At 39.0% G+C, this 12,143-nt stretch overlaps 1 protein-coding gene across 4 annotated transcripts in view; it reads right to left on the bottom strand.

Moving 5' to 3' along the window:
* Positions 1 to 12,143, bottom strand: part of LOC135224557 (uncharacterized) — a 74,899-nt gene that overhangs the window by 16,179 nt on the left and 46,577 nt on the right. For 3 of the 4 annotated variants that reach the window (XM_064263655.1, XM_064263658.1, XM_064263656.1), the window contains exons 5-10: positions 11,545 to 11,734; positions 9,454 to 9,550; positions 7,646 to 8,323; positions 6,946 to 7,116; positions 3,321 to 3,467; positions 2,678 to 2,791 (exon numbers count right to left, since the gene is read on the bottom strand). In XM_064263655.1, the coding sequence (XP_064119725.1) occupies positions 2,678 to 2,791; positions 3,321 to 3,467; positions 6,946 to 7,116; positions 7,646 to 8,323; positions 9,454 to 9,550; positions 11,545 to 11,734 (1,397 nt within the window). The remainder of the gene's footprint in view (positions 1 to 2,677; positions 2,792 to 3,320; positions 3,468 to 6,945; positions 7,117 to 7,645; positions 8,324 to 9,453; positions 9,551 to 11,544; positions 11,735 to 12,143) is intronic. The other variant, XM_064263657.1, reaches the window with a different exon arrangement.

Below are 12,143 nucleotides of genomic sequence, written 5' to 3'. Positions count from 1 at the left end.
TGATAACGACCCCTGAAAACCCCTGGTGGTCACTATTTAGGAAAGAGCCCAAAATATTTTCTGTTTTATTAATTTAATTGCTACCATAAAATGACGTAACGCCCCCCCTTTTTTATGTAACTTTTTCCCAGACAAAGTTGTGACTTTTTCTGACTGTTCTCCTGTGACTTTGTTTTCCTAGCCAAAATTGACTTTCTATCTGTGACTTATTCCTTGCCAAAATTGTAACCTTTTCTGTTACTTTCTTCCCTTGATTATTTCCTAGCCAAAATTGTGACACTTTTTCTGTTACTCTATTCCCGTGATTATTTTCTAGCCAAAATTTTGACACTTTTCTGTGACTTTCTTTCCGTTATTATTTCCCAGCCAAAATTATGGCTCTTTTCTACTACTTTCTTCCCGTGATTATTTCCTAGCCAAAATTGTGACTTTTTTCTGTTTCTTTCCATGATTATTTCCCAGCCAAAATTATGACACTTTTCCTAAAAACTACTTTCTTCCCCGTTGCTTATTTCCTCCAACAAATGACACTTTTTTCTGTTACTTTCTTTCCACGATTATTTCCTAGCCAAAATTGTGACTTTTTTTCTTTTAATTTCTTCCCGTGATGATTTCCTAACCAAAATGGTGAATTTTTTCTGTTACTTTCTTCCCGTGATTATTTCCTAGACAAAATTGTGACTTTTTTCTGTTTTTTTCTCGTGATTATTTCCTAGACAAAAGTGTGACTTTTTTTCTGTTACTTTCTTCCTGTGATTATTTCCTAGCAAAAATTGTGACTTTTTTTTCTGTTACTTTCTAACCGTGATTATTTCACAGCCAAAATTGTGACTTTTTTCCAGTTACTTTCTACCCGTGATTATTTCCTAGCCAAAATTGTGACTTTTTTCTGTTACTTTCTTTCCGTGATTATTTCCTAGAAAAAATTGTGACTTTTTTCTGTTACTTTCTTTCCGTGATTATTTCCTAGAAAAAATTGTGACTTTTTTCTGTTACTTTCTTCCCGTGATTATTTCCTAGCCAAATTGGTGATTTTTTTTCTGTTACTTTCATCCCGTGATTATTTCCTAGCCAAAATTGTGACTTTTTTCTGGTTACCTTATTTACCAAAAGTGATTATCCCAGCCAAAATTGTGACTTTTTTTCTGTTACTTTCTTTCCGGATTATTTCCATAGCCAAAATTGGTTGAAAACTTTTTTTTCTGTTACTTTATTTTCCCATGATTATTTTCCTAGGCCAAAAAATTGGTTGTACCTTTTTTCTTTGTCTTCCGCGCATACTTTCTTCCAGCGCGAATATTTCGAGAGACCAGGACACCAAAATTGGTGACTATTTTTTCTGTTACTTTCTTCCCACGATTAGTTTCCTAGCCAAAATTGTGACTTTATTTTCTGTTAGATTTTTTACTGGTTTACTTTCTTCCCGTGATTATTTCCTAGCCAAAATTGTGACTTTTTTTCTGTTACTTTCTTCCCGTGATTATTTCCCAGCCAAAATTGTGACACTTTTCTGTTACTTTCTTCCCATGATTATTTCCTAGCAAAAATGGTGACTTTTTTTCTGTTACTTTCTTCCCATGATTATTTCCTAGCCAAAATGGTGACTTTTTTTCTGTTACTTTTCTTCCCTGTAGCCATGGTGACCTTTTTTTTCCTGTTTTTTCGTACTTTCTTCCTTGTGAAAATTATTTTTTTCTGAGCCAAAATTGTGACACTCTTTCTGTGACTTTCTTCCCGTGATTATTTCCTAGCCAAAACTGTGACTTTTTTTTTCTGTGACTTTTTTTTCTGTGACTTTTTTCCCGTGATTATTTCCTAGCCAAAATGGTGATTTTTTTTCTGATACTTTCTTCCAGTGATTATTTCCTAGCCAAAATTGTGACTTTCGTTCCATGACTTTCTTTCCGTGATTATTTCCTGGCCAAAATTGTGACTTTTTTTTCTGTTACTTTCTACCCGTGATTATTTCTTAGCGAAAATTGTGACTTTTTTTTGTTAATTCCTTTGATTATTGCCTACCCAAAATTGTGACTTTTTTTTCTGTTACTTTCTACCTGTGATTATTTCCTAGCAAAAATTGTGACTTTTTTTCTTACTTTCTTCCTGTGTTTATTTCCTACACAAAATTGTTACTTTTTCTGTTACTTTCTACCCGTGATTATTTCCTGGCCAAAATTGTGACTTTTTTTCTGTCCAAAATTGTGACTTTTTTTCTTACTTTCTACCCGTGATTATTTCCTAGCCAAAATTGTGACTTTTTTCCTGTTACATTCTTCCCGTGATTATTTCCTAGCCAAAATTGTGACTTTTTTCTGTCCAAAATTGTGACTTTTTTTCTTACTTTCTACCCGTGATTATTTCCTAGCCAAAATTGTGACTTTTTTTCCTGTTACATTCTTCCTGTGATTATTTCCTAGCCAAAATTGTGACTTTTTTCCTGTTACATTCTTCCCGTGATTATTTCCTAGCCAAAATTGTGACTTTTTTCTTACTTTCTTCCCGTGATTATTTCCTACACAAAATTGTGACTTTTTCTGTTACTTTCTACCCGTGATTATTTGCTACCCAAAATTGTGTCAGTCGTATTTTTTCCCTGTGACTTTTTAAGTGAAATGATTTTCTGCGACTTTTTTTTTTCTTTTTCTTTGACCTTAAAATCGGTCGCCATAAAACTCACCTCCTTGATCTCTGCCGTGTTTCCCTCTCTGATGACCCCGAGGGGTTGACCCTCAGTCTCTCTTTTGAGGGCGAAAACCTTCCCGTGGGGAACTCTTCGGATGATGAACTCCACCTGAAAGGAGACACAGCCTTCTTGTAGTCGATCAAAATGATAGTGACGAATGTCTAAGGTTTGATTCTCTTTCGCATCTACAAAAGTGACGATTGAAACGTTTCTTTTCTCGTAACAAGTGACACAAGTCAAGTATTTTGAATGACTAACAAGAGTCGTCAAGTATTTTCAATTACTGACAAAATAATCTATTTAATTATTTACAATGACTAACAAAAGAGTCAAGTACTTTTAATTACCCAACTGTGTTATCAAATTGAACACTTACTTTGTGGCTAAATAAACACTAACCGGTATAGGATGTGGTCACTGAAACTAAACTGCAAGGAAAATCTCGAACTATTGTTGACCTTTTGTTGAAGGAAAATTCTGTCTACGACATCTGATCACTGTTACTTTTACAAAAAGAAGGAAAACGAGGTTGGGCGCTATGAAGGTAGTAATGTGAGCATAGGGTTTTTTGTTTCAATATGCAATATTAAATGACAACACGCGCCACCTGTCACAAATACAGAGGAGCAAAACTAACCATCAATGTAGGTTCGTTTTTGATGAGATTATGAGCTTCGGTGGCGTTATTCACCTGGACCCCACACACGCTGACGAGGCGATCACCGATGTGGAAGGTATTGTGTAAATAGGGATGTTCCCTTTGCTTCCAGCCGGCTACGTATACCTGAGCGAAGATAAAAAAAAACTGATTACAGATGAGTTATCCAGTTTCATCTTATGTCTAGATTCCAAAAAGATAAAAGCTAAGTGATGGAAGAAGTGACATGATACAAAAGGCAGGGAATGAATAGAAAGTGCCATGTCCCTCGGGACTGTTTTGACAGGCCTGAAAACAAGGGATCGCGACAGACACAGACAGACTTTGGATATGGTATTCAACTAGGGAAACTGCACGTACTGGAGATACACCATGCTTCACCTCACATTTCAATACGTTGTATGTTCGCAATTTGCTTATAGTATTTAGAGAGCGTTAAATTTATCATGTTCATGTAGTACTTAAATAACCGTACTGATTGAAGGCCGTTCTCTCATATGCAAAAGAAAGACAATTAAACAGTGCAATGATTATGGCATAAAGGGCACAGGGGAGTCAGAGCTGCACATTTAGCAATTGTATTGAGTCTTCAGATGAACCAAATTTTGCCATAACACAGACAAAGAGAATTTGTGGGGCATAAGATTTACCATGCAACTGGCAGCATTTAAGAGAATCTTCACTGCAACATTGTAGATAATTGTAAGAAGCTTTATATTACAAATATCATCACGCAAATGGCGCCGTACAAGAAGCATTTTTAGTGATAACATTCCGAAACTTGAGAGAACTTCCATGACATAGGCACTATTGTAAAACTGGCAGTTTGTAAGAGGGTTCTCGGGTACAACACTGCAGGATCGAAAACAACAAAACTCCACAGTCCAACTCGCTTCTATGCAGCTGCCACCTTGCGGGAGCGCATTCAGGCCCAAAATTGCAGAAACCTAAGAGAATATTTCGAACATCAAGGCTTCCATGAATAAGGCAGCTCAAAATAGCTCTCAGATATATCACTGCAGGAACTTGCAAGCATCCAAAACTTACCTGCTTAGCTGCAAATAGCTTGTTAGATGCCTTCAAGTAAAACAGTTCAATAATTAAGAGGACATGTCAAGCATATTGACCGCTTGCGAGAGCATTGTCAAGTACAGTACAGACCCTTAAGAGATCATCCGGAAAATACCAGTTTCCAATGCAAATGAAAACTAACAAGAGCGCCTTTAAGTACGTACGACATTTCAGTAAATTAAGACTTTTATCTTGAACATATACGTAGCTTCAGGTCAACATTACAGAAACATAAGAGGACATCTTCAGCATACCTGTTACCATACACCTGGTAGCTTACAAAATTGCCTTCATGTAAAAATGACAGTAAATTTATAAAGCAATAGTGCTTTCAGATAAATGTTGCAGAAATTGAAGGGAACTCTTGAACATACTTCTTTTCATGCACCTGGCCACTTGCAACAATGCCTTTAGGTATAATGCTCTAGAAACTTGAGATGACATCTTGAGCATACCTATCTCTGTATGACTGACGGTTTATAAGAGCACCCTTAAGTTTAACATCACAGTAAATTAAAGGAATATCCTGAATACACTTGTTGCCATGTGAGCGTCAGATTACAAGAGTACCTTCAGTATAGCGCTGCGGAAACTTAATACAACACCTTGAACATACCTGCTTCCAATTACCTGGCCACTTGTCAAAGAATCTTCAGGTACAACATTGCAGAAACAGAACACGATGAATGGCAGCTTGCAAGAGTGTCTCCAAGTACAACATTGAAGTGAATGAAGAGAACGTGTCGCGCATACCAATTCCACTGAACTGAAAGCTTGCAAGAGTGCTTTCAGATACAATAATGCAAAACTTAAGGGAACATCTTGACCTTGTCCGTTACCATGCAGCTGGGAGCTGGTAAGCACCACTTTCAGTCATACCATTCCAGACACTTTAAACATCTTAAATATACCTATTTCCATGCAACTAGTGAATTAAATTTCAAAAGTGGCTTCGTGTAAAACACTGCAGAAACTTAAGAGAACTTCTTCAAAAGTAAGAGGTATCATGCCAGTGGAAGCTTACAAGAATGCCTTTTGCCTTTAGGCACATCATTACAGTAAATTAAGATAACCTTTTGATTCAAGTACCACGCTGCAGAAACTTAGGAGAACATCTTGAACATAACAGTTATCATGCAACTGGCAACTTGTAGGAACATCTTTCGACACAACATTGAAGAAACTTAAGAAAACAAGGAAACTTCTTGAACTTAATTGTTATTATGCACCTGAGAAGTAGCAAGATTGCCTTCGGGTAAAACATTGCAACGACTTTAGAGAACATATTAAAGATGACAGGTATCGTGCAACTAGCAGCATGTATGAGTGCCTTCAGGTACAGCATGCCTTAATTAACTTTAAAGAGTACCTTCTGGTACGACACTGCAGCAATTTAAGAACACATACTGAACTTAACGCTTATCATGCAACCGTCAGCTTGGAAAAGTACCTTTAGGCACAACATTGCATACAATAGGGAAAACCTCTATAATAATACTATTTCCATGCAACTGATAGCTTGCAAGAGCACAGTGAGGTACAATATTGTAGAAACGTACGAGAAAATTTTGAACATAGCTGTTATCAGCCATCTATGTTCAAGATTATGCTTAGGGCATAATTGTTATGCAACTGGCAGCATGGAAAAATTGCCTTCAGGTACAACAGTATAGAAACTTCAGAAAACTCTTAGGACATAACTGTTATCATACAATTGGCAGCTTTAAAAAAGCGCCTTTAGTACAAAAACTTAGGAAAACTCTTAGAACATAACTGTTATCATGCAATTGGCAGCTTTAAAAAAAGCGCCTTTGGTACAAAAACTTAAGAAAACACATAGGACATAACTATTATCATACAACTGGCAGCTTTAAAAAAGCGTCTTTACTACAGACACTTAAGAAAACTCTTAGAACGTAACTGTTATCATGCAATTGGCAGCTTTAAAAAAAGTGCCTTTAGTACAAAAACTTAAGAAAACTCTTAGGACATAACTATTATCATGCAACTGGCAGCTTTAAAAAAAAAGTGCGCCTTTCACGTAAGTTAGCAAAAAACCAAACTTAAGGAAAAACTCGTTTAGGACATAACTGTTATCATACAACTGGCAGCTTTAAAAAAGCGCCTTTAGTACAAAAACTTAAGAGAACTCTTAGGACATAACTATTGTCATGCAACTGCCAGCTTTAAAAAAAGTGCCTTTAGTACAGAAACTTAAGAAAACCCATAGGACATCACTATTATCATACAACTGGCAGCTTTAAAAAAAGTGCCTTCAGTACAGAAACTTAGGAAAACCCATAGGGATAACTGTTATCATGCAACTGGCAGTTCGGAAAAGTACCTTCAGGTACAACAACAGAGACCTAAGAAAACCTTTGGGACATAACTGTCATCATGCAAATGGCAGCTTGGAAAACGTGCTTTCAGGTACAACAGTACAGAAACTGAAGAAAAACCCTACGACATAACGTTTATCATGCAACTAGCTGCTTGCAAGATCTTCCTCAGGGGCAACATTGCAGAAACTTACGTGGTTGAAAACATTAACAAAAGCAACGGAGTTGATGCAGTCCTTCTTCCGTAGGGTGAGCCTGACGCCTGCTTGGTGGCTGATTTCTCTTTGCAGTCGGATCACTTGCTGCTCACGAAGGCTCATGAGTCGTCCATCTTGCCCAACCTGGTACTGCTGTGGATGACCAGACTGAAATATGAGTCACTGGTTTAGGCCTTGTCAGTACCAGGGTACAACATGCAGTATTATTATAAAGAACTTGATTTTCAGCATTTATTAATGTTAGTTATTAGAACTACAGTTACTATTATCAATATCCTTTTTATATTTTTTATCGGTAACATTATTACTTTATTACTATAATTATCATAATGGCTATCTAAATTATCAACAAAATTATTGATATTGTTCTCACAAATACCTCTGTTAACACTCAGAGTGGGATATTTTCTTTCCTAGACTCTCTAATTTATCTTTGGTAATCTCTCATATCTTATTTGATTCAGTCCTATATTCCCGTTTTGTTCATAGATAAGCAATTTATTAGAAGATAAACTTGTTTTGGAATGTGAGCTCCAAATCCACTGCAACGGAAGATCTCATGTATTCAGCCGTAGGGATGCGCATGTCATTTGTCCGCTTATCTGTCTGTACCTGTGAAGAGTAACTAGATTCAAAGAAAACAAGAGGTGAGGAAAAAGCTTCTTTATGGTCATACCGGCTGTTGTTTCGGTGCTATAGAAGGCCCGACCGACGCCGCCCTTCGACCGTGCTCTCGTCGCCCAGATCGACGGTGCTCTGAACGACGTCGAAGCAGTCCCGTTTGAGGGGCCTGTGGTGCAGGAGCTGCCGTGGGCGTGGACGGAGCCGCTAGTCCCGCGGTGCCAGCCAAGAAGAGGGGCTCGTAAGAACTCTCCGATGCGCTCACGTTTGTCCAGCTGCCGCCTGCTATGCTGCTCGCCCCGACACTGCCACCACTCGCACCCATACCGCTCGCTCCAACGGTGTACCCGGCTGCCATTCCAGCACCAACACCAACACCAACACCTACGCCGACGCCAGCACCTCCATAAGCACTAGCTCTTTGACCTGGGGGCAGCGGAGGCCTGCCACCAGTGGCGCCACCTCCACCACCGCCGGCCCCTAAAGAATTTCCAACTCTGAGTTGCACAGCGTTGGGGTCTGGGATCACAGAATAAGAAGCCTCGCTGGTGTCCAGCAAGTCCATCGAGTCGCTCACTGACGAATCGGGCGTCGGGTAAACGGCTCCGTAGAGCTGCGAGTTGGCCATGCTGCCGCTCGACTCCAGGGCCGCGCCAACGGTGTCAAAATTGAAGACGGAGGCTGACGGGGACGGGACGTTGATGACCGTCACGTGTTCCCTAGGCTGAGACACCTGGAATGAAAGCAGGGCAGATGGATGGTTTCGTGAGTGACAGTAACTGTTTTCGGATTACGGTCAATAGAGAAGTAATTTATATACCTGACACGTTTATGGTAAGGTGTGAAAAAGGGTTTTGGCTTGTTTTGCGTCATGCCGTTGACTTTGCGTTTGACAATGAATTTCAGAAAGTCACGTCATCAATATCACGCATTGCGTTTCGTCCAAATAAGTGTTTATCAAAACAATATACATTGGATGATAAGTTGTGAATCATTCCAAAAATTATCTCTCGCTTCATTTTCGTTTAAGAAAATAAGCGTTAAGAGAAAATAGATTGTTGGCCTAAAGGTAACTCTTTACAAATGAAATTCTATAAAAACAATAAATTACTGTTGTTTCCTAAGTGACTAAAAAGTTCTTTCAGAGCATCAGTCCCTTTTCCTTATGTTCCTACTTTGACAAAGGCAATCTATTGCACATAAATCAAAGTAAGATTTAAGGAAATATATACGGATACTTAGCAGCCATTTTTTTAAGCAGCATATAGTACTATGTATTGACACAAATTCATTCTTTAAATTTTCATGACTATCAAATTCGTGTGACTTTACGACACTTGAAGTTCATTCTCCGCAGACTTTTGCAACATTTGGCATGAGCGTCCGCTTCTTGCCCTTGTTCCCTCGGTAACTAATTGATATTCGTCAGCTGATATTCTTTACAAGAAATTCTACTGTGCAGGACACAAATTTAGTGCATGTAATTAGAAAGTCATGCGCGCTCGCGCACACACATATGTATGGGGATAAATGTACTGATCAATGTTGATGTTCTCGGTTCTCTTTTAGATGGAAGCGAAATCTGGAGAAATATGATACATAAAATGAATGAATATGCCACAAGAAATTCAAACACACCAGATGACTCAGTATCTAATAACCACTTAGTGATAACTAGACTGGAAACAATAATTATGGGGAAAAGTTAGCGCTAATGACAATAGATAATGACACTATCTCATGAGCGCGTTGTGGCACATAGCCATGAATGCTGCTCTGGAGACGTCAGAGCACTGGTCAACATCAGTATTCTGTTGCACAGGTGTGTATTGCCTGAGGCTCTAATCTACAGGGGTGCATTACCTGGGGCCCTGGTGGTGACCGTAGGAATGTGAGAGACCCAGTTCCTGAGGCAGGCGTCGTCGGCGAACTGGGTAGGGACGCCCTTAGGGAAGACCGTCTGAAGTAGCAAGAAGAAAAATATCCATGATACTCGAGTTTTCTGTCTCGCATTCAAATTCTGTTTTCTATATGAATTCGCATATCTGTCAGCCTGTCTACTTGCCTATCTATTCATATAAAGAGACCATAAATTTGCTATGTGGTTATTTGCTTAACAATAATATGGTGCCAAGAATTATGAAGTAGTTTCCCAGTTTCTATCGAAATAAGTAATTTTGGAAGGTGAGCGATGTATTGTCAAGATATTTTGGAGGGTGTACCAGCATGCTGATGTATATGTAATATATGTCAATAAATCTTTTGAATTTGAATTCATAAGTCAAGTTCGTGCGGAGTTTCATCAAAGGAGGCGTTCTCGAATTTTCTGTCGGAGACTCAAGTATAGTTCGCTGCACGAACTCAGCTGTGCCAAACTAAATATTTGTTAGACATTGTTTCAACTATAGTAGATTCACATCAACCGTGCATTTGATGTCTAGGCCAGTCCCTTACGACGCTCCTAATTGGCTGTTGATAAGCCAATGACAGGGCTGGAAACTCTCAGTCTCTCTCGAGAGTCCACTTGGGTAAGATCTATTTTCCACCTCTCCTGAAGGATACTTTTGAAAGACATATCCCCAGGAGAGATGGAACATAGATCCTGCCTATGTGAACTCTCAAGAGAGACTGAGAGTTTCCAGCCCTGTCATTAGCTTATCAACAGCTAATCAGGAGCGGCGTAAAGGACTGGCCAAGACATCAAATGCACGGTTGATGTGAATCTACTATAGCCCATAGTTGTGTTAGAGAATGTGTATAAGAGCTAGGTCCTGTCTGGTATTACGAAGTTCCCCAAGTGTAAATATACAGATTAACAGATTCCTCCATGAATGCTTTCGGTTCCATATGTGAAAACGCTGTATACAGGGTTCGATGCAAATTCCGGTGAAATATATTCTTTTTGTCTTCTTACCTAAAAGCAGTTTTGCCATTGAAGTTTAAATAAAGACTCAAAAGAGAACAACAGACACAGTCTAGATCAGGTTCCCAACGTCGGGTGTAGCCACACTGGGTCATTTGATTTTAAGGAAGTCAATTTAAGAATGATCAAACCAACTTAATGGCCTTTTAGGCTTCCTCCACATGAACATATAAGAATTATATATCATCAAAGAGGGCATCAGGATTTTTGAGGTGATTAAATGGGGGCATGGTCAAAAAAAAAAAAAAAAAAAAGTTGGGAATCACTGGTCTAGACAGTAGAACTTTTCATAACAATGATTTTGTTATCATTGACAATAATCATTCAAAAGGCGAAATAGAGTTTATAAAATCGTCAATTTAAACCATCTTCTCCGTGCTGATTCAGAGCCATATTCATAATACGTAATGGATAGTTTGCTAAGATATGGACGGGCATAATTATAACGTTATTAAGGACATAGGCTGTAAGCGCCCCACAATTAAAAGAACCATGCCCCACAATAATGATGCAGTTTAACAATATTCATTACAATTATATTTTTGTACATATTTACATACTAACTAAATTTTGTACGCGAAAATATATGTACTATTTATAGTATGTGTTTGTGTGTATAATACAGAACCTAAAGCTCTTTGTCAGTAAGGCTCAAATAAGGTAAGGGAACTTGAGGTCAGGTTAAGAATGTAGCCTACGGGTTGGTTACCTTGCCAGGAATTTAATGGCAATAATCTATTTTAAGAACCGCTGACGCTGTTTCGCGGTTTTTCACACAAGCTTGGTATTTAGCGACCTTCAGTCTCTCTCTCTCTCTCTCTCTCTCATCTCTCTCTCTCTCTCTCTCTCTCTCTTTTACTTTTAGCAAATCTTCCATGTCTAGTTTAACGTTTTTTTTTTTATTTTTTTTTTTTACTCTCATTTTTCGCTACCGTCATTTTTCGGAATTCATAACTGTGGCTTCTCTTGGCCCCGTGAGCTTTCCCGTTGTGTTCCCTGGCTCCTTCTCTTCCTCCTCCTCCCCTCCTCACCTGTTTAATGGAACATCGTGGTGGTGTCGAACGTAAGTAACTACTGACGAAGGAGAGATGTTGGGATCCGACGATCCCGACGATACCGAATTGAGGCTCTGCATCGACGAGAGGCCAGAAGCCGTCGACAAGGTCATGCTGGGCGCTGGACTCAGCCCTAGACGCATGGAATGTAGGCTCGAGATCTCATCTGCAAAGAAAAGGTCCAACACTGTTGTTAACTTTCCCATATTTTGATCGCAAGAGCAAACCGGTACAAAATGCGCCGAAATCAGTTCTCTGGCCTCAGCCACGGCCCATAAAACTCTTAGCCGCTGCCCATGAAAATCAGCAACGTCCGGTGGTGGATGATGTTGTTGGTACTTATAATATCGCCAGAGGTACGACTGTAACTAACTTTAACCTTAAATAAAAATAGAAACCACTGAGACTAGAGGGCTGCAATTTGGTATGTTTGATGATTGGAGGGTGGATGATCAACATACCAATGTTCAGCCCTCTACAGCCTCGAAGGTTTTAAGATCTGATGGCGAACGGACAGACGAAGCCGACACAAGAATTTTCCTTTTTAGAAAACTAATAATGGAAATATATAGGAA

The sequence above is a fragment of the Macrobrachium nipponense genome, chromosome 12 (genome assembly GCF_015104395.2).
Source record: "Macrobrachium nipponense isolate FS-2020 chromosome 12, ASM1510439v2, whole genome shotgun sequence".
Taxonomy (NCBI): Eukaryota; Metazoa; Arthropoda; class Malacostraca; order Decapoda; family Palaemonidae; genus Macrobrachium; species Macrobrachium nipponense.
This window is presented reverse-complemented; position numbering and strand designations above follow the sequence as displayed.